The following is a 24,604-nucleotide window of genomic DNA, read 5'->3' on the forward strand; positions in this document are numbered from 1 at the left end:
ATTTTTTAGTTCTTAGCGCCTTTTTCTGTAATACAAACATTGTAGAAGAAATTATTCAATTTTTTTTATTTTAATTTTACCTTTTGCCGGACGGGGATTCGAACAGCGGACCACACAGTTTGTAAGGATCAAAGAAGTAGCTGATCAATTGCCCAAGGAAAAATAAAATGTTAATTTTGTAATAACAAGCAACAACCACCAACTTAATTCAATATCGCTCCCTGTTAAATAGCGCTCCAAGCTACTAAACACATATATGTTTATAAACTATTTCTAAATTAATATATGTTTGCATCCAAGCATATTATATTTACAAACATTTTATGTCCCAAACATAATATGTTCTAACATATTAACATATATGTCCCAAACATGTTATGCTAGTTTATGAACATTATATGCTTGCACTCAAAAATATTGTGTTTAAAAATTTGTGTTCCAAACATATAATGTTTATAGCCAAACATATGAAAAACAGTCTTTTTCATCCGTGTAGGTACCCGGGTACCCTGGTTATGGACTCCCGTTCATCCAGCTGGTTATGGACCGTAGGGTTAATAAATATTCTTCAAATTGGTGTTTATTTAAAATTAGATACGTCTTGTCTCCCACACCAAATCATTTGTATAGATAAAATAAATATTGATTTTGATTGATTGATATCTTGATAATTAATAAAGCCTTAAAGGCTTTATGAGAGCTAATTTTACCGATATTTTAAAGAAGTGTAATAAACTTATATAAATTTTATTTATACTAATTTCTTCTTACGGTAGTTGCGTTTACGTTCTTCTCTGTCTTCTTGCAATCTCTACCGCACTTGTGGCAGAATTTTTTTGTTGACTGTGAAAACATTTCGTCTTTCATCCCTCTGACTTAATCGTTTTGGTCGGCCTGACTGCTTGAAAATTGATGGTAGTTTTCCAATTTATCTAAAATATTCTTTATAGTTGTGTGGTGTCTTCCAACAATTTTGGAAATTTCGCGGAACTATTTGCCATTTTCCCTTCAATCGGTGATTATTTTCTTGGTTTCTAAGGAAATTTCAGCTCTCATGGTTCTGACCAGGGCTGTGGAGTCGAGCCAATTTTCCTCGACTCCGACTCCGGAGTCGACTCCGGGTAATATAACTAAATCTCATTTTAATACCACTAATTTGTAGTTCTATTGTGGGGGTACCGTAAGTGGATCGATATAAAGTATCGTATATATTTATGTGTAAAAAAGGTCTTAATTTCACATTAGATGCCAATTGAACTCTATATTTCAAATCTAGGGCAATGTTTAATAAATAAAATAATGATATAAATACCCATCATCATAATATGAGAAGATACCAACAGTATATGTTTTGTGGACCAAAATTATTGTTACTATCTCAAATCCTTTAAATTTGTTGCGAGCTATATAAAGGTTTATATTCCCATATGCATGAATTTGAATTTGAATCGATTTAGACAAAATTGTATGTACTTCTACGAAATCTATGTACTTAAAATTTAAATTTAACGTTATGGAACGTAACACAATTTTAACAAAATATAAAAATGCAAGGAAAGTCTAAAGTCGGGCGGGCCGATTATAATATACTCTGCACAACTTTATATTTAGATCTACATTTGGATAAAATCTCAAATCAGACTTCTACAAAATCTCGGGCAATATTTGGGAAATATTTATAATTGTTTAGACAATTTCGTAAAAATGCATTTATGATTCATTCATTGAAAATTTTGAAAATTTTAGTCATTTCTACAAGTTTTCGACTTAGCAGTGAGTATCTGTGAGCATACAATTTTGGAAAAATTTTTGTCTAGTAAATAAAATTTTTTTATAGAAATAATAGTTTGAAAAAATTATCAATAGAAATACAATTAAAAAAAATTGTGTAGCAAACAAAATTTTGCAAAATTTTCTATAGAAATAAAATTTTGCAAACTATTCTATAGAAACAAATTTTTGACTAAATATTCTATAGAAATAAAATTTTGACTAAATTTTATATAGAAAAAAATATTTTTATAGTAATAAAATTTTGAATACATTTTTTGTAGCAGTGAGTATCAGTGAGCATCAGTAAGAAAAAAAAAATTGAGAAAATTTGCTATAGAAATAAAATTTGACAATTTTTTCTTATAGAAATAAAATTTTGAAAAAATTATCAATAAAAATACAATTTTAGAAAAATTTTTGTGTAGTAAATAAAATTCTGCAAAATATTCTACAGAAACAAAATTTTGACAAAATTTTCTATAGAAATAAAATTTTGACAAAATTTTCTATAGAAATAAAATTTTGACCAAATTTTCTAATAAAAAATCTAATACTATAAAATTTTGGCAAAATTTTCTATAGAAATAAAATTTTGACCAAATTTTCTAATAAAAAATTCAATTACTATAAAATCTTGGCAAAATTTTCTATCGAAATAAAATTTTGACTTAAATTTTTATAGAAATAAAATTATCAATAGAAATAAAATTTTGAAAAAAATTTTGTGTTTGTTTTGCAAAATTTTCTATAGAAATAAAATTTTGCAAAATATTCTATAGAAACAAAATTTTGACTCAATTTTCTACAGAAATAAAATTTTGACTAAATTTTCTATAGAAAACAATATTTCTATAGTAATAAAATTTAGAATAAATTTTTATAGAAATAAAAATTTGACAAAATTTGCTATAGAAATAAAATTTTGACAAAACTTTTTATAGAAATAACATTTTGACAAAATTTTCTATAAAAAACAACTTTGAAAAAATGTTCTGTCAATATTCCACATATGTGGCCTTAAAATAAAATTAAAATAAAATAATTTCGATTGTTCGAAATATTTCAAATAAATTGATATGGGCATTAAAATGGATCGATCCAGCCCATCTGCTAGTCTAACATTCTAGGAAACATAAAAAGATAGACGTACTTGGAAGTTGATTTTCATTTACAATCATGCTGTACATTGATCGAATGAATAACGCAATGGAAACGAATTTGTGTAAAAACTTGCTTAGTTACAAAAATGTGAAGTGTTTTAAAAAAATTGGTTTAGCCGGAATCGGAGTCGAGCAAAATTTTTACGACTCCGACTCCAGCAAAATTTTCAGACTCCGACTCCAAGACTCCGACTCCGACTCCGGCTCCACAGCCCTGATTCTGACTACGATTTCTCTATTAAATCGATCTTTTCACTTAAAATAACTATTAGGAATGACTAAAGACAATATAAATAATCTTTTTCTGGCATTACTTCGTGCAAAAATAACGGTGAATATAATGGTACGCCAAGTGAGTCAATAATAAATGAGTTGTGATCCAAGTGTTGACTCACTTTTGACTCGTAAAATGTTGAGTTTTTTATACAAATGTTGTTAAGAAAGAATTTTGCAAAGTTATTGTTGTTTTTTCACTTTTATTTTCATAAGGTTGAATAAAACTTTATATTTGGTTAAAAAACCTATATATGTTTTATGGTTTTTTAATAATCTTACGAAAAGCAAAATGTTTTTGGATGTTGACACACTTTTGACGCCCATAGAAAGAAGAGTTTTCTTTTCTGAAGAACAAAATTTTAGACAAGCAAAGTTTCCTTTTGACACAAATTTTAGAGACAATCGTTGAATCGCACTAAACGGAAATACTTTATACGAAAGGGGCATTTCGTTTGTCTAAAATTTAATTCCGGAGCAAAGTAGTTTTTCTTTGGGTGTACCCTCAAGAAGTTAAATCGGTCTATATCGACCAAATGGACCGTTAAAAATAAATGCTATACAAATTTTTGAAGGTCTAAAATACCAGTATATTTACATTTTCGGGCGAATCGGATAAAAACTACGGTTTATAGAAGCCCAAGGAGTTAAATCTGGAGATCGGTCTATGTGGGGGCTATACCAAAACATGGGTCGACACACATCATATTCGGCTGACCTAGTTGAGGTCAGACGGATTCTGGAAGTCCTAAATATAAATTCGGGAGGTAGATCTATATGGGGGATATACCAACACATGGACCAATATTCACCATTTTCGACACACGTTTTAATGATCCCCAAATACCTCTAGAATTCCAATTTCAGATAAATTGGTTAAAAACTACGAATTCTAGAAGTTTAAGAAGTAAAATCGTGAGATAAGTCTATATGGGGGCTATACCAAAACATGGACCGATATGGACCATTTTCGACACACCTCTTTATGGTTCTAAGATACCTCTAGATTTCTAATTTCGAGCAAATTGGATAAAAACTACGGATTCTGGAAGTCCAAGAAGTAAAGTCGGGAGATCGGTCTATATGGGTCTATACCTAGAATTCCACTTTCAGATAAATTGGTTAAAAACTACGAATTCTAGAAGTTTAAGAAGTAAAATCGTGAGATAAGTCTATATGGGGGCTATACCAAAACATGGACCGATATGGACCATTTTCGACACACCTCTTTATGGTTCTAAGATACCTCTAGATTTCTAATTTCGAGCAAATTGGATAAAAACTACGGATTCTGGAAGTCAAGAAGTAAAGTCGGACTTCCAAAACATGGACCGATACGGACATACATTTATGGACCGCTATGGACCAATTTTTGCATGGTTATTAGAGACCATATTATAACAACACGTACCAAATTTCAACCGGATCGGATGAAGTTTGCTCCTCCAACAGGCTCCGGAAGTCAAATCTGGAGATCGGTTTATTTGAGGGCTATACGTTAATGTCGTCCGATATGACCCATTTGCAATACCATCCGACCTACATCAATAGGAACTACTTGTGCCAAGTTTCAAGTTGATAAGTTGTTTCGTGTGGAGGTTAACGTGATTTCAACAGACAGACGGACGGACATGCTTAGATCGACTCCGAATTTCACCATGACCCAGCATATATACTTTATGGGGTCTTAGAGTAATATTTCGATGTGTTACAAACGGAATGACAAAGTTAATATGACAAAGTTAGTATATGCACATCAGAGAACGCAAACCGGTATGCATTTATATCTACCCAAAATACGCATGTCGTAACGAGTATGTGTACTGATGTGCATGCTACTCATATAAAGCATAGATTATAAGCTCCAAAGATTATTTTTTTTGATATTTCGTGTTGATTTCTTTCCCAAAGTGCCAGTTCCTGACAGTAATTTAGTTTTGTGTTGTTCGTAAAGAGAAAATCCGCACAAAATTGAAATTTGTATTTTCGAGGTTTAGATCGCAAGTTTTGAACCATCTATGTAATTTATAATCTATGATTGCATTCAAAATACGTATATCCGAATATGAGTAAGTATTGGGATATACTGCAAAACTAATAGACTATAGAAGATGATCCGTCGGTGTCAAACGTTGTTTGACAGTTCCAAAAATTAAGTATAAACGAGGAAAAAAGAGTACGTTTTCTTTCGTTTCCCTTTCTACAGTTTTCCAATTTAACACAAAATTAGAACATACATATATGACGCACCAGACGATTAATAAATAAATTGAAATATTAAAAGTTCAAATTGCACAAAAAATTGTAACCAAAACCGCGAAATACGAAATTTAATGTTGAGCAGCTTTCCTCAACACAAAAGCAAATGCCCGAAAATTAATGTTTTGAACTGACTCTTTACGAAAAAATTTTAACGAAATGTCAGAAAATTAATTTTTGGAACTGACACATTTTTTCGCAGAGAGAACAGGATCATCTTCTATAGTTTATTATTTTTGACATACTCTAACCGCCTGGCTAATGGGACGTATGATCGATTTAAATTGATTTGATAGTAATCATACGGCACAATGGCCAAATTAAATTTAATAAAATTTCTGATTTATTTAATTTTTTTTTTCAAAACTTCAACGATATCTCTAAAACTACTTGGAAAATTGAAAGACAATGTAAGCACGGCTTATTGTTTGGGAGTTTTTGATTTTGTTTTTAATTTAATATGCTGAACCGTTTTCAAGTTATTCCAAAATATGTAGCGGAAGTGCCTTAATTGTGAACATAACGGTATATGTCGAAAAGTCGAGCTGATATAAAAAAACGAGTGCAGATTTGGATTCAGCGACCTCAAATTATTAAAAATTTGCTATAAATTTCAAATCAACTCAAAAAAGTTCAATTTTGTTCCCTTGTGTTATTGATATTTTAAATTAATTTTATTATTTATCTACCAAATTACAATTATGATAATTTACACTAATTAATAACAATTTATTAAATGAGGGATTTTATCAAATGTATATGGGCATTAGATAGGGTCACGAAAAAAAATTGATGCGGTAACCCCCAGTTTTGTAGCATATTCGAAGACAATTTCAGAACACCAAAACTATTTTTTTCGTGCTCCCTACGACCACTCGAAATAAAATTTATTGTGCTGTGTCGTCATTTGAAGTCCGATCGAAAAGAAATGCATATCGTTGTTCGTGGTTGATCAGGGGCTATATTTCGTGCATTGGTCATTTTTGACTCCGACGTCAAATTTGATTTTTAATTTTTTTATTTCGCTTCGTATACCCCTATGATGCCCATTTCTGATAACCATTATAAAGATCTTAACAAAATATGAAACTTTTCTTTTGAAGTATTTACTTATATTCATAAACAAAAAAGTTACAGAGATTTTAAAAAGTCAATAGGTCACCCTACACACCACCAAATAGTTTTTGCTGTGTTGTCATGATGTCCGATCCAAACCACATGCACATCGTTATTCACATCTACGAAATTAATTTATTTAGAACACAAAACCTGTTTATCTGTAAATTTCTAACGGTACCTTTGTATACATACTCGTTGTTTGCACTACGGCATTTTCTGCGTTATGCAAAGTGCATGTGTTTTTGCTAGAACAATTTGAGAGCCTACTGTTTTAAAATTCTAACAATCACTTTCGCTTTCGGGGGGTCGTAGGGTGCACGGAAAAAAAGTTTTGGTGTTCTGAAATTGTCTTCGAATATGTTACAAAACTGGGGGGTGACCGCATCAACTTTTTTCCTTTAGGCCAAAAAGATTTTCACAGTAGACTTACGTATAAATAATATTAAAGCGGAAACCAACAACAACACACGCTCGTCTGTTACTGATATTCCACTGATTACCCTCGTGTTTTCTCTTATGTTGGATACTTGAATATCTAATTGTCTTATTAATGATGTGTCTGTATATGTGAGCAATGTTATCTGTATATGATTTGTAATTGATTCTCTTCTCTGTTGGTACATTGTTGATATTCAACATTTCTAATGTTAGTCGCTTACTGCTGCTGATCTCTCTTTTTCACTCTCTCCAACACTCTCACATTGTCAAAGTTCGGGAGATGTTTAGTCGTCACACAGTGTGTTGCCAGAGCTGTTTATTGGAGTTTGTTACTGCTAAGGAGTTTTATGTCTGATTTGTTGCCTAACAACATTGTTTTTAATTTATTGTTAATAGTTCCAATATCAACATGTTGTCAACATTGAAAGTTATTTGATAAATAACATTAGAGTCTTCATAATTGGTTTAAAGATTCTTTTATATTAAACGAATTTCTCCTTAATATTGTGTAAGTTGGGTGTCCTAAAATTTTGGTTGCATAATCCTTCATATTAGGTTAATATTTTTTTTAGTATATGCAGACAAATTTTAATAAAATACATTAGTTCCATCGATGCTCCGACTGTTTTAAACTGTCAATAAAAAAAATTTACTCAGGAGAATAAGGTGCATTGTCAATGTAGTTATATACTTTTTATCAAAAAAAAAAAAAAAAGTATTGGATACGAGCAAAAACATCCACAAACATCTAAGGATTCTTTATAAATTGTTTCCACTTCAGATGAAGTTTTTCTGATAAGTCTTAGAAAATATGTTTCTGGCCGTTTTAATTGAATATGTAAATTTTGGATAATTAAAATAAAAAGGCAAAGAAAATACTTATATAAATGTTTACTCAAAACAGCAAAATATCATCATTCGATTGAGGATCCCGAAATGTGCTTAAAATGATTTTTTAGTGGAACAACGACTAATTTTTTTTGCTGGGATGTGTTGCATATACATACATACATTCTGTAATACCACCTGGCTAATGGGACGTATGATCGATTTAACTTGATTTGATAATAATCATACGGCACAATGGCCAAATGAAATTTAATAAAATTTCTGATTCAATCATGAAATTATGACCCAATTAATTTTTTAATTGAAATTGCTTCAATCTTTCACAGAAAATAAATTTCACTATTTTTTTTATACCCTCCACCATAGGATGGGGATATATTAACTTTGTCATTCCGTTTGTAACATATCGAAATATTGCTCTAAGACCCCATAAAGTATATATATTCTGGGTCGTGGTGAAATTCTGAGTCGATCTGAGCATGTCCGTCCGTCCGTCTGTTGAAATCACGCTAACTTCCGAACGAAACAAGCTATCGACTTGAAACTTGGCACAAGTAGTTGTTATTGATGTAGGTCGGATGGTATTGCAAATGGGTCATATCGGTCCACTTTTACGTATAGCCCCCATATAAACGGACCCCCAAATTTGGCTTGCGATTGCTCTAAGAGAAGCAAATTTCATCCGATCCGGCTGAAATTAGGTACAAGGTGTTAGTATATGGTCTCTAACATCCATGCAGAAATTGGTCCACATCGGCCCATAATTATATATAGCACCCATATAAACCGATCCCCAGATTTGACCTCCGGAGCCTCTTAGAGGAGCAAAAGTCATCCGATCCGATTGAAATTTGGTACGTGGTTTTAGTATATTGTCTCTAACAACCATGCCAAAATTGGTCCATATCGGTCCATAATTATATATAGCCCCCATATAAGCCGATCCCCAGATTTGAACTCCGGAGCCTCTTAGAGGAGCAAAATTCATCCGATCCGGTTGAAATTTGCAACGTGGTGTTAGTATAAGGCCGCTAATAACCATGGCAAAATTGGTCCATATCGGTCTATAGTTATATATAGCCGATCCCCAATCACACAAAAATTGGTCCATATCGGTTCATAATCATGGTTGCCACTCGAGCTAAAAATAATCTACCAAAATTTTATTTTTATAGAAAACTTTGTCAAAATGTTATTTCTATAGAAGATTTTGTAAAAATTTTATTTCTATATAAAATTTTGTCAAAATTTTATTTCTATAGAAAATTTTGTCAAAATTTTATTTCTATAGAAAATTTTGTCAAAATTTTATTTCTATAGAAAATGTTGTCACAATTTTATTTCTATAGAAATTTTTTTCCAAATTTTATTTCTATAGAAAATTTTTTCCAAATTTTATTTCTATAGGAAATTTTTGCAAATTTTACTTCTATAGAAAATGTTGTCAAAATTTTATTTTGTCAAAATTTTATTTCTACAGAAACTTTAAACTTAATTATATACGTATTTAATCGGCCTTTTTTAGTTTAATATATACCACGTATGGACTATGTGGTATATATTACGGTGTTAGGAAATTTTAAGATACCTTGCTATCGGCAAGTGTTACCGCAACCCAAGTAATTCGATTGTGGATGACAGTCTTCAGTAGAAGTTTCTACGCAATCCATGGTGGAGGGTACATAAGCTTCGGCCTGGCCGAACTTACGGCCGTATATACTTGTTTTCAATTAAAGTCTTAATTGAGATTTAAAAAATATTCTATTAAAAATTTAATTGATTCAAAAAATTTTTTAATTGAAACAATAATCAATCACTAGAATTAATAGTATCAATTAATTTTTTAATTGGATCAACTAATTTTTAATCGACTTTCAATAATTTTTTTAATTGATTCTATCATTTCTGTGATTGAAGACATGTCAATTAAAAAATTAATTGGATTAATTAATTTCGTGATTGAAGACAAAAAATATATTTTTGTGTGTTAAAATGATACTATCAATCACAAAATTAATTAAAAATAATAAAAAGTATACTTCATTAAAAATTAATTTATTTCTTCCGGTACTTTCAATTAATTTTTTAATTGAAGTAATCAAGTATTTATTGTGTTAGTGTTTCTGTATTTATAATTATCTTTCCTCTAGTCATCCAAATTTCAAAATTTTCTTCTAATTTTACTAGAGCTTTTGCGTTCTTGTGTGTCTTCCGTTTATATTTATAGTTAGATTTGTCTTTAGATTTTAGTCAAAATTTAATGAACCAATGAATAGAATGAAACTGATTATTTCCGAAAAAATTTTTCAATTATTTTTGTTTTATTTGGAAATATTTTTGTAATTACAAATGTAAAAAAATTCTATAATTTTCTTTTTTTATTTTGGTTAAATTTTTTTACTGTATCAGTTAATTTTTGAATTGATTACGCATTCAACTTTTTTATTGGTCCTATTTTGTTGAAATGTTTTCTCTGTAATAAATCATATTTTCAAGATTTTTACTTTATCCTTTACTTTAATAATACTCACATATTGCATTTCATTCGCCAGCACCTCATATTGGAGAGATCCCTTTTAAATGGACATTGCCATTCAAAACAAGAACCAAGCAAATTAAGTCAACATTGTGGCAATTCAATGAATCTAGGCAAAACATTTAATATTCATTGTAGTCTTAATGTATCATACAAATGAACTTTGAAACATAATTACTGAAGGTAATTGCATTATCATTCAATATCTGTTTTGCTCTTCCTTCTTTATTCCTGTTACCACAATTGGCCGATGGTAGAAATTTTACAATTTGTGGTCTTACATGGCTTTTCAACGTAGTCTACGTTCTTTTTCACAATTTCCATGTCTCTTCATCCTCATCATGACAATTAAATTCTGTAGAGAAAAAATATCAACTTTAAAGCATAATTTCACATCATTTGCTTGGTGGCAAGTAAACGCAATAGCTTATGTCCTTCCTGGATATATTACTACCACAGAATTGCGGTGACTATGGCCTACCAGGAGTTTAATGAATTTTCATTCTTCACTTATCATTGCTCGTTTTCGTTTTGACACAGTTGATAAAAACATTAATTATTTAAGTGTTTTGGGGGGGCCGAATATAGTGGGTCCAAGTGTGTATTTTTGGACTGTCTTTTCACACATTTGGAGCAAAAGAAAATAGGCATTGAAATATGAATATGGAAATCCCATTGACACTTCAAGTTTTGGCACGGGAAATTCTTTGGGTATCAGTTTTTGATCGAAATTCTCTTGAACCATTTTTTTTTGTTATTTTTTTTATTTCATACAGAGAATTCACACAAAAGAATAAAAAGTTGGCAAATAAAAATCCATCATTGGGCGAATACATATTGACCTTAAGAGTCGATATGCTGTTCTTACTCATTTAACAGTTTCTTTTAAAATAAAAATTATTTTGGCAATGTGAAGAAGAATAATTATGGGTTAATCACAAAAATAACTTGTACAGATTGATTTTGTAAAGGGGTGCATTGCAATAAATTTTGAATCTCGATCCTAGAGCATAGTTACCAAAATTGATAGATTTATTACTAAAATGTTGACAACATTTTCTATAGAAATAACATTTTGAAAAAATTTTCTATACAAATAAAACTTTGACAACATTTTCTATAGAAATTAAAGTTTTGGCAACATTTTCTATAGAAGTAAAATTTTGACAAAATTTTCTATTGAAATAAAATTTTCCATAGAAATAAAATTTTGACAAAATTTTTTATAGAAATGAAATTTTGACAAATTTTCTATAGAAATAAAACTTTGACAAAATTTTTTATACACCCACAAAACAAATTCGTTGCCTCAACCGAATCATTTGCCAACCGAAAGCAGGTGGTTCCATCAACTATCAATGATATCTGTCAGCACAACTAACATTTGGCAATTGTAACTACATGGTAGTATGTTGGATCAACTTTGCATTGGTTGTCGCAATTTCATATTAATAGTTTTGTTTGTTGGTGCAACCGCCCTCGATTTTCTTTACTATTATCCTAACCAAATTCCAATATCAAATGAAAGGGCAGATTATATTGAGATTTTATTGATTTATTACAAGATTTACAATCATAATAAACTACGAAAATAAATACAAAAGGTGCTAACAACAAAGGCTTTTGGTCTACATATATGTGAGATCAATTTACATTACAATTTACAATTTTTTATAGGTAATGTTTGTATACCAATGACAGATGGTTATTAGGTTGCAATTATGTGGTCAAACTACAGAACCAGAAATTTCTTCCTTAAGCCTCTAGATATAAATACAGATCGACTTAGACTCTTCCTGTATTCTTAATACAATAAAAAAAGCTCGCTTGCCGTAAAAAGTATTTGTGTTTGTTGGTGTATGAAGCCTGCAATTTTTATGGAAACTTTTGTAATATTCCTTTTTTATAAATCGGTGCGATACTTACCTGAAGGCAACTTCTTTTTCTATGGGATAAACTTTATTCAATGTATTGCGGACTATTATCAAGTAAATGTTGTTCCCCGTTTTGCAAATTTTGTAGCGTCATACCATTTACCATGTCGATGTTGATATAAATATTTATTTGTTGCAACAACTACCTTACGCCCGTCCTATAATTGAACTAAGATTCTATTAGTATACTCAACTTTTGGTTGTACCAACCATTTGTTGATTCCCATGATGTAGGTCTCACTATGCTGGTGGTTAGCTCAACAATTTTATGCAGCATAAAACCAAATCTATCGGCATTGGTTATTGTAACCAATTGAGTTGTTATGGGAATTTCGTTTTGATCCTGTGAACTTTTTTATGGTCGTGTTGAATATATAATGGGGAAAATAATCAAAACAAAAAATAACCAAAACGTTACTGACATCATTTCCTCATTGAAATTATCGAATTACAACCAACCATTTCTCTGGGAGTAGAAATAAAATTTTGACAAAATTGTCTATAGAAATAAAATGTTGACATAATTTTATATAGGAATAAAATTTGGACAACATTTTCTATAGAAATAAAATTTGGATAACATTTTCTATAGAAATAAAATTTTGACATAATTTTTTATAGAAATAAAATGTTGACAAAATTTTCTATAGAAATAGAATTTGGACAAAATTTTCTATAGAAATATAATTTGGACAACATTTTCGATAGAAATAAAATTTGGACAAAATTTTCTATACAAATAAAATTTGGACAAAATTTTCTATACAAATTAAATTAGGACAAACTTTTCTATACAAATAAAATTTGGACAAAATTTTATATAGAAATAAAATGTTGACAAAATTTTCTATAGAAAAAGAATTTGGACAAAATTTTCTATAGAAATAGAATTTGGACAACATTTTCGATAGAAATACAATTTGGACAAAATTTTCTATACAAATAAAATTTGGACAAAATTTTCTATACAAATAAAATTAGGACAAAATTTTCTATACAAATAAAATTTGGGCAAAATTTTATATAGAAATAAAATTTTGAGAAAATTTTCTATAGAAATAAAATTTTGAGAAAATTTTCTATAGAAATAAAATTTTGAGAAAATTTTCTATAGAAATAAAATTTGGACAAAATTTTCTATAGAAATAAAATTTTGACATAATTTGCTATAGAAATAAAATGTTGACTTAATTTTCTATAGAAATAGAATTTGGACAAAATTTTCTATAGAAACAGAATTTGGACAACATTTTCGATAGAAATAATCTTTGGACAAAATTTGTTATACAAATAAAATTTGGACAAAATTTTCTATACAAATAAAATTAGGACAAAATTTTCTATACAAATAAAATTAGGACAACATTTTCTATACAAATAAAATTTGGACAAAATTTTCTATAGAAATAAAATGTTGACATAATTTTCTATAGAAATAGAATTTTGACAAATTTTCTATAGAAATAGAATTTTGACAAATTTTCTATAGAAATAAAATTTTGACAAAATTTTCTATAGAAATAAAATTTGGACAAAATTTTCTATGGAAATAAAATTTTGACATAATTTTCTATAGAAATAAAATGTTGACATAATTTTCTATAGAAATAAAATTTTGACAAAATTTTCTATAGAAATAAAATTTTGACAAAATTTTCTATAGAAATAAAATTTTGACAAAATTTTCTATAGAAATAAAATGTAAACATAATTTCCTTTGGAAATAAAATGTTGACAAAATTTTCTATAGAAATAGAATTTGGACAAAATTTTCTATAGAAATAGAATCTGGACAACATTTTCGATAGAAATAATATTTGGACACAATTTTTTATACAAATAAAATTTGGACAAAATTTTCTATACAAATAAAATTAGGACAAAATTTTCTATACAAATAAAAGTTGGACAAAATTTTATATAAAAATAAAATTTTGACAAAATTTTATATAAAAATAAAATTTTGACAAAATTTTCTATAGAAATAAAATGTTGACAAAATTTTCTATAGAAATAAAATTTTGACAAAATTTTCTATAGAAATAAAATTTTGACAAAATTTTCTATAGAAATAAAATTTTGACAAAATTTTGTATAGAAATAAAATTTTGACAAAATTTTCTATAGAAATAAAATTTTGACAAATTTTCTATAGAAATAAAATTTGGACAAAATTTTCTATGGATATAAAATTTTGACATAATTTTCTATAGAAATAAAATGTTGACATAATTTTCTATCGAAATGAAATTGTGATAAAATTTTATATAGAAATAAAATTTTGACAAAATTTTCTATCGAAATAAAATTGTGACAAAATTTTCTATAGAAATAAAATTTCGAGAAAATTTTCTATAGAAATTAAAGTTTTGACAAAATTTTCTATAGAAATAAAATGTTGACAAAATTTTCTATAGAAATAAAATTTTGACAAAATTTTCTATAAAAATAAAATTTTGACAAAATTTTCTATTGAAATAAAATTTTCCATAGAAATACAATTTTGACAAAATTTTCTATAGAAATGAAATTTTGACAAATTTTCTATAGAAATAAAACTTTGACAAAATTTTCTATATAAATAAAACTTTGACAAAATTTTCTATATAAATAAAATTTTGACAAAATTGTCTATAGAAATAAAATGTTGACATAATTTTCTATAGAAATAAAATTTTGACAACATTTTATATAGGAATAAAATTTGGACAAAATTTTGTATAGAAATAAAATTTTGATAAAATTTTCTATAGAAATAAAATTTTGACATAATTTTCTATAGAGATAAAATTTTGACAATATTTGAAAAAGAAATAACATTTTAACAAAATTTTGTATAGAAATAAAATTTTGACAAAATTTTCTATAGAAATAGAATTTTGACAAAATTTTCTATAGAAATATAATTTGGACAAATATATATTGTGTATAAAAATATCTCTCATTTAACATGTCAGACAAATCATAAAACATATTACAATAAATTGTGCAATCTATTTTAGCGCTCTGTCATTTAATATCAAAAAAAAAAAATCACCCTGAATCAGTGTTCCTTTATGACATTGGAAACAAATGTTGTTTCACTTCTAAAATAATTTGACAATTTTCTTCTATTAAAGATTTCTTTTGCATTTTTTCTCTTTTCACCGTTCTTTGCAGCATCAACAACCCAAAATGTTTGACAACAAATCCTTTTGGCCCTTAACAATTTTATTGCTGGCATTTTATTTTATGTTGGTACAATGTACTCCACTTGAGCCTTCAGATCAATTTCTAGATAATCCCTCGGATGGAAAAACGGGTAAGTAGAGAAATAAATATGAGAATATAACAAGGTAAATATTTATTTTATGGGCTATCTGAAAAGTCATTGAACGCGTGATTGTTGACATATTTTGTTTTGTATTCCACATACGCATTGATGTACTGGATAGCTTTGATTTTTGTGATAGACTATAAAAAAATACACCAAAGAGTTCTCTGAATTGTTTGGTAATTTGCACAGCTCTCTGAGATAATCATTCGTCGTTTTTAAAAACACCATCATTTTGTTTTATAGCCGATTAGTAATTTGTAAAATAATCTTTAATAAACATAAACTAAACAAGCATATACGGCCATAAGTTCGGCCAGGCCGAATCTTATGTACCCTCCACCATGGATTGCATAGAAACTTGTACTAAAGACTGTCATCCACAATCGAATTACTTGGGTTGCGGTAACACTTGTCGATGGCCGTCCATACGGGGTATATATTAAACAAAAAAAAGGCCTATTAAATACGCATACGTATATAATTCAGTTTGACAAAATTTTCTATAGAAATAAAATTTTTACAAAATTTTCTATAGAAATAAAATTTTGACAAAATTTTCTGTAGAAATAAAGTTTTGACAAAATTTTCTATAGCAATAAAATTTTGACAAAATTTTCTATAGCAATAAAATTTTGACAAAATTTTCTATAGAAATAAAATTTTGACAACATTTTGTATAGTAATAAAATTTTGACAAAATATTCTATAACACCTCATTCACATTACACTTCTAAAATCCACTTTAACTAGATTTCAACTGTCATTTGCTTTATAAAAAATTGATTTCAAATCCACTTTTAGTAGATTTCGAGCCTGATGTGAATGGGGTATAAAAATACAATTTTGGTAGATTATTTTTGGGGATCGGCTATATATATATATAACTATAGATCGATATGGACCAATTTTGGCATGGTTTTTAGCGGCCATGTACTAGCGCAATGTACCAAATTTCAACAGGATCGGATAAATTTTGCTCCTCCAAGAGCTCCGGAGGTCAAATCTGGGGATCGGTTTAAATGGGGGTTATTCATAATTAAGACCGGTATGGACCAATTTTTGCATGGTTGTTAGAGACCATGTACTAACACCACGTAACAAATTTCAACCGGATCAGGTGAATTTTGCTTTTCCATGGGGCTCCGGAGGTCAAATCTGGGGATTGGCTTATATGGGGGCTATATATAATTATGGGCCGATGTGGACCAATTCCTGCCTGGTTGTTAGAGACCATATACTAACGCCACTTACGAAATTTCAACAGAATCGGGTGAATTTTGCTCATCCATGAGGCTCCGGAGGTCAAATCGGGGGATCGGTTTATATAGGGGCTATATATAATTATGGACCGATGTGAACCAATTTTTGCATAGTTGGTAGAGACCATATACTTACACCATGTACCAAATTTCATTGGATGAAATTTGCTTCTCTTAGAGGCTCCGCATGCCAAATCTAGGGACCGGTTTACATGGGGGCTATATATAATTATGGACCGATGTGGACCAATTTTTGCATGGTTGTAGAGACCATATACTAACTAACCATGTACTAAATTTCAACCGGATCGGATGAATTTTCCTCCCCCAAGAGGCTCCGCAAGCCAAATCTGAGCGTCGGTTTATATGGGGTCTATACGTAAAAGTGGTCCGATATGGCCCATAAACCTTTCAAACAAGTTGAAGATTTTTGACTTCGCTGCTAAATCGATCATGTTTTATGGTGCCCTAGTTTGGGGGTTCCACTGTTTTGAACAGGTTGAAAGGTTACAACGATGTTTTCTCAAGAAGATGTTATTTCTTCCTGCTAACACGCCTAATTATATGCTCCATTTGGAAACTGGCTTGCCCTCGCTATATACTCCAGTACCAGTGCGCTGCGACTACATTTGACATAGCTAGACCGACTCAGGGGTCGGTCCTGAGCATTATTGACACCATGTGTCATCTTCTGTGTAAAAATTGATACATTTAAGGGTCCATAAAGTCAAATCGGATCATTTATATATATAAGGGAGTTATATCGAAACATCGGTACAACTTCTATTGGATCTAAAATACTTCCGGATTTTAAATTCCAAGCAAATCGGATAACAATTGTGATTTCCATTTTATGATTTCAAATCGGTGTATACACTCAAAAAAATTTTTACATGGATTCAAAGATTTTGACCTTCCCTTAAGGATTTTCGTATTGATTCGGAGCCAAAGATGCGCCTTCTTTAAAATAAACAAGTATATACAGCAGTAAGTTCGGCCGGGCCGTATCTTAAATACCCACCACCATGAACCAAATATTAGGGTTTCCTTTGAAATTTCAGGAGGGCTTGAGGACTTGAGGACACTACCCGAAGATAAATTTAAAGATTTCACCTATGAGGACTATATCAGATTCTGGATTTATAAGAACCATTTTTGTTTGAGGTTTAGAGGAATCATTAACATCTCTTGTAAGTGTGCAAGAAAATTATAAAATAACGTCTGGATTTGAAATCTTAAATCTGTAGAAGTAAAATCTGGAAATTTTACATTGAGTTTCAAGCAATTTTCATGATCAGTGCGCCTTCTACACCCTCAAGAAGTGAAGTCGGTCTATATGGAGGCATTACCAAATGGACCGATAAAAACTTAATCCACGTTTTTGTGAGCCTAAAATACCAGAATATTTACAATTTCAGGCATATCAGATAAAAAATACGGTTTCTAGAAACCCAAGGAGTTAAATCGGTAGATCGTTCTTATGGGGGCTATACTAAAATATGGACCGATACTCACCATTTTCGGCACACCTCTTTGTGACCCGAAAATACCTCTAGATTTCCAATTTCAGGCAAATAGGATGAAAACTTCGGATTCTAGAAGCCCAAGAAATAAAATTGGGAAATCGGTCTATATGGGGGCTATACCAAAATATGGACCGATACTCACCATTTTCGGCACACCTCTTTATGATCCTAAAATACCTCTAGATTTCCAATTTCAGACAAATTGGATAAAAACTACGGTTTCTATAAGCCCAAGACCCCAAATCGGGAGATCGGTCTATATGGGGGCTATACCAAAATATGGACCGATACTCACAATTTTTGGCACACCTCTTTATGGTCATAAAATACCTCCAGATTTCAAATTTCAGGCAAATTGGATAAAAACTACGATTTCTATAAGCCCAAGAGCCAAAATCGGGAGGTCGGTTTATATGGGGACTATATCAAAACCTGGACCGATATAGCCCATCTTCGAACTTGACCTGCCTGCAGACAAAAGACGAGCTTGTGCAAAATTTCAGCACGATTGCTTCATTATTGAAGACTGTAGCGTGATTACAACAGACAGACAGACGGACAGACGGACATCGTTATATCGTCTTAGAATTTCTCCCTGATCAAGAATATATATACTTTATATAGTCGGAAATCGATATTTCGATGTGTTACAAACAGAATGACAAACTTATTATACCCCCGTCACCATTCTATGGTGGTGGGTATAAAGATAAATAAAGCGACCTGTCTGGCTTTAAAATTAAAATTAGGATACAGATCTCATTTATCAAGTTTCATTCTCTTTTCGTGGTTTATTAATAAAGGTGCTCATGTACAAACAAATGCCAGTTCAAAAAATCCAAATTATAGTAGTACGAGTCAGGGATGGAAAATGCAGTACTATAGTACTTTTTTCAATACTTTTTCACCCCGGTCAGTACCGTAGTACCCCCGCGAAGGATTTAGTACCTTTTTTTGTAGGCATTTTTGAGTCGATATCAGATTTATGGTACAATAGCTTTGACAAAATATTTTAATATTTTGAGAAAGTCTTTATCAACCTTATTTGCTAATAGTCTTTTACAAATATGGCAAAACAGACATGTTCATGTGGGAAGAAAATCTCGATTTTGTAAAAGACATAGTCAACAAGTAAGGAAAGTCTAAAGTCGGGCGGGGCCGACTATATTATACCCTGCACCACTTTGTAGATCTAAATTTTTGATACCATATCACATCCGTCAAATGTGTTGGGTGCTATATATAAAGGTTTGTCCCAAATACATACATTTAAATATCACTCGATTTGGACAGAATTTGATAGACTTTTACAAAATCTATAGACTCAAAATTTAAGTTGGCTAATGCACTAGGGTGGAACACAAATTTAGTAACAAACCAGTAATGAAAGTCTAAAGTCGGGCGGGGCCGACTATATTATACCCTGCACCACTTTGTAGATCTAAATTTTCGATACCATATCACATCCGTCAAATGTGTTGGGGGCTATATATAAATTCTGTCCCAAATACATACATTTAAATATCACTCGATCTGGAAGAATTTGATAGACTTCTACAAAATCTATAGACTCAAAATTTAAGTCGGCTAATGTACTAGGGTGGAACACAATGTTAGTAAAAAAAAATATGGGAAACGTTTAAATCTGAAGCAATTTTAAGGAAACTTCGAAAAAGTTTATTTATGATTTATCGCTCGATATATATGTATTAGAAGTTTAGGAAAATTAGATTCATTTTTACAACTTTTCGACTAAGCAGTGGCGATTTTACATGGAAAATGTTGGTATTTTGACCATTTTTGTCGAAATCAGAAAAACATATATATGGGAGCTATATCTAAATCTGAACCGATTTCAACCAAATTTGGCACGCATAGTTACAATGCTAATTCTACTCCCTGTGCAAAATTTCAACTAAATCGGAGTTAAAAATTTGCCTCTGTGGTCATATGAGTGTAAATCGGGCGAAAGCTTTATATGGGAGATATATCCAAATCTGAACCGATTTCAAGCAAATTTGGCACGCATAGTTACAACGCTAATTCTACTCCCTGTGCAAAATTTCAACTAAATCGGAGCAAAAAATTGACCTCTGTGGGCAAATGAGTGTAAATCGGGCGAAAGCTATATATGGGAGCTATATCTAAATCTGAACCGATTTGGCTGATATTTTGCAAGTTTTTCGAGACTCATAAAATATTCGGATGTACGGAATTTGAGGAAGATCGGTTGATATACACGCCAATTATGACCAGATCGGTGAAAAATATATATGGCAGCTATATCTAAATCTGAACCGATTTTTTCCAAAATCAATAGGGATCGTCTTTGAGCCGAAACAGGACCCTATACCAAATTTTAGGACAATCAGACTAAAACTGCGAGCTGTACTTTGCACACAAAAATACATCAACAGACAGACAGACAGACGGACAGACAGACGGACAGACAGACGGACAGACAGACGGACAGACAGACGGACAGACAGACGGACAGACAGACAGACGGACATCGCTAAATCGACTCAGAATTTAATTCTAAGCCGATCCGTATACTAAAAGGTTGGTCTATGATTACTCCTTCTTGGCGTTACATACAAATGCACAAACTTATTATACCCTGTACCACAGTAGTGGTGAAGGGTATAAATATGGGAAACATTTAAATCTGAAGCAATTTTAAGGAAACTTCGCAAAAGTTTATTTATGATTTATCTCTCGATATATATGTATTAGAAGTTTAAGAAAATTAGAGTCATTTTTACAACTTTTCGATTAAGCAGTGGCGATTTAACAAGGAAAATGTTGGTATTTTGACCATTTTTGTCGAAATCAGAAAAACGTATATATGGGAGCTATATCTAAATCTGAACCGATTTCAATCAAATTTGGCATACATGGCTATATTACTAATTGTACTCCTAGTGCAAAATTTCAACCAAATTGGGCCAAAACTATGGCTTCTGGGGCCATATAACTCCATATCGGGAGAAAAATATATATGGAAGCTATATCTAAATCTGAACGGATTTCAGTCAAATTTGGCACATATGACTATATTACTAATTGTACTCCAAGTGCAAAATTTCAACCAAATTGGGCCAAAACTCTGGCTTCTAGGGCCATATAAGTCAATATCGGGCGAAAAATATATATGGAAGCTATATCTAAATCTGAACCGATTTCAATCAAATTTGGCACACATGACTATACTACCAATTGTACTACTTGTGCAAAATTTCAAGATAATCGAGATAAAACTCTGGCTTCTGGGTCCATATAAGTGCATATCGGGCGAAAGATATATATGGGAGCTATATTTAAATCTGGGAGCCACCGTGGTGCAATGGTTAGCATGCCCGCCTTGCATGCACAAGGTCGTGGGTTCGATTCCTGCTACGACCGAACACCAAAAAGTTTTTCAGCGGTGGATTATCCCACCTCAGTAATGCTGGTGACATTTCTGAGGGTTTCAAAGCTTCTCTAAGTGGTTTCACTGGAATGTGGAACGCCGTTCGGACTCGGCTATAAAAAGGAGGTCCCTTGTCATTGAGCTTAACATGGAATCGGGCAGCACTCAGTGATAAGAGAGAAGTTCACCACTGTGGTATCACAATGGACTGAATAGTCTAAGTGAGCCTGATACATCGGGCTGCCACATAACCTAACCTAACCTATATTTAAATCTGAATCGATTCCAAATTTGGCACGCATAGCTACAATGCTAAATCTACTCCCTGTGCAAAATTTCAACCAAATTGGGCCAAAACTCTGGCTTTTAGGACCATATTAGTCCATATCGGGCGAAAGATATATATGGGATCTATATCTAAATCTGAACCGATTTCAATCAAATTTTGCACACTTGACTATACTACTAATTGTACTCCTAGTGCAAAATTTCAACCCAATTCGGCCAAAAATCTGGCTTCTGGGGCCATATAAGTCCATATCGGGCGAAAGATATATATGGGAGCTATATCTAAATCTCAACCGATTTCAATCAAATTTTGCGAACTTGACTATACGACTAAGTGTTATGTTTGTACAAAATTTCAAGCAAATCGGTATAAAACTCTGGCTGCTGGGTCCATATTAGTGCATATCGGGCGAAAGATATATATATGGGAGCTATATCTAAATCTGAACCGATTTCTTCAAAAATCAATAGGGTTCTATTCTGACCCAAATTAGGAACATGTGCCAAATTTGAAGGCGATTGGACTTAAATTGCGACCTAGACTTTGATCACAAAAATGTGTTCACAGACAGACGGACGGACGGACAGACGGACATGGTTATATCGACTCTGGGACCCACCCTGAGCATTATTGCCAAAGACACCATGTGTCTATCTCGTCTCCTTCTGGGTGTTACAAACATATGCACTAACTTATAATACCCTGTTCCACAGTGTGGCGCAGGGTATAAAACCAGGATTTTATTGAACTTCAAGAATGTTTTAGTCGAAAAAATAATGCGATTCTGTATTATCGATTTTTTATTTCGGTAGAAAATGTTGTCAAAATTTTATTTCTATATAGAATTTTTGCAAAATTTTATTTTTATAGAAAATTTTGTCAAAATTTTATTTCAATTGAAAATTTTGTAAAAATTTTATTTCTATAGGAAATTTTTGCAAAATTTTATTTCTATAGAAAAAATTTTGCAAATTTTTTTTCTGTAGATTTTTTTTGCAAAATTTTGTTTCTATAGAAAATGTTTGCAAAATTTTATTTATATAGAAAATTTTATCAAAATTTTATTTTCTTTAAAATTCAGTCTCTTGACAATAATCTTCCAGTGAAATTTTTGTTGAAATTTAGTAAAAAGTACCTTTCCGCTCAAAAAATACCTTTTTTGTACTTTCTTAAAAATTGTATTTTCCATCCCTGGTACGAGTATACACCCAGAACTTCGTATAGCGCCAAAGACATTTTTATTTGTTTGAACGCTGTGATTTTCATAGAAATTAGGTATAATGCATTCCATATATTAGTTAACATTTTCCTATATTTATGTACCACTATACTACTGAATGAAAAAGATTAACTGAATTGAATTCATATATAGATTGATTTTATTGAACTTTTTTCATTCATTTGGACAAATCTTACATATTTGTGGTATCAAATTTTACATTATTATTCGAGCTTAATGGATAATTTTAGATTAAGGAACTTTTTTTATTAATGAGTCATAATAAAAAAGTTCCTTAATCTAAAATTGTCCATTAAGCTCGAATAATAATTGTAAAATTAAAGATATCATGCATTTGGACGTTAATTGCCTGTTCCGGTATCAGGCTAACATGAAAAATAATTTTACTTCAAAATTAGAACGACTTACCTTCGTTTTTAAATACAATTTATTTATTTAAACAAGCAATTTTTCTTCTATAAAATACATGTTTTAATAATATATTAAATATACTTATTTAAAATCAACAGCATCGACTGGTCTTGAAATATTAGTTCATTATTCCACTATTTAAATTTCCATGTAATGTTATCAACTGTAAACAGCATTTTTCTTATTCTTGTACCTTTAACTTTTAATAAGTTGCTGCCTAACAATTTTGTCCTCCTTTTACAATTTCAATACCTACAAATAAAAAAAATCATAAACCAATTTTTTCACAAAAGGATAGCGTTACTGTATGAATGTTACCTGATAATTGAAGACGAATTAAGGGGTTGTTATTCCTCTGGTATTTTCTCACTAATTTACAATAACAAATATTTTATATATTTTATTTGTTATTTATTATATTATTTTACTAAATTATTTTTTAACTATCTCTCCGTATATCATAACGACACGATTCCAACTAAAAACACAACCCACGCGCAAACATATCGGTTACATCGATGACAGGTATCGATTACAGGCAGATAAAAGAAATATAGGAAAATTTCCTATATTCTAACAAGTGTGTTTCCTTAAGTTTTGAAAGGATTGAATACTTTTTAGTACGAATGAACTAACTGCTTTCAGTTTAGGATTTTTTTTACTGAAACAAGTAAATTTATTATTTCACACAAAATTTTAAACTAAATTGATGAACATTTTTCCTTTAGTTTAGAAGGCACTTTTTTCTGGGTGTTTTCTTAATTCCCAAAAAAACTTTAAACCAAAGACGCTACATCCTCAAAATAAGTC

The 24,604-nt window shown here is 30.6% G+C and overlaps 1 protein-coding gene across 1 annotated transcript in view; it reads left to right on the forward strand.

Moving 5' to 3' along the window:
• Positions 1-24,604, forward strand: part of RYa (RYamide) — a 108,144-nt gene that overhangs the window by 75,385 nt on the left and 8,155 nt on the right. Inside the window, exon 5 of the mRNA XM_075311686.1 lies at positions 15,501-15,642. Within this exon, the coding sequence (XP_075167801.1) occupies positions 15,501-15,642 (142 nt within the window). The remainder of the gene's footprint in view (positions 1-15,500; positions 15,643-24,604) is intronic.

The sequence above is a fragment of the Haematobia irritans genome, chromosome 5, assembly GCF_050003625.1.
Source record: "Haematobia irritans isolate KBUSLIRL chromosome 5, ASM5000362v1, whole genome shotgun sequence".
NCBI lineage: Eukaryota > Metazoa > Arthropoda > Insecta > Diptera > Muscidae > Haematobia > Haematobia irritans.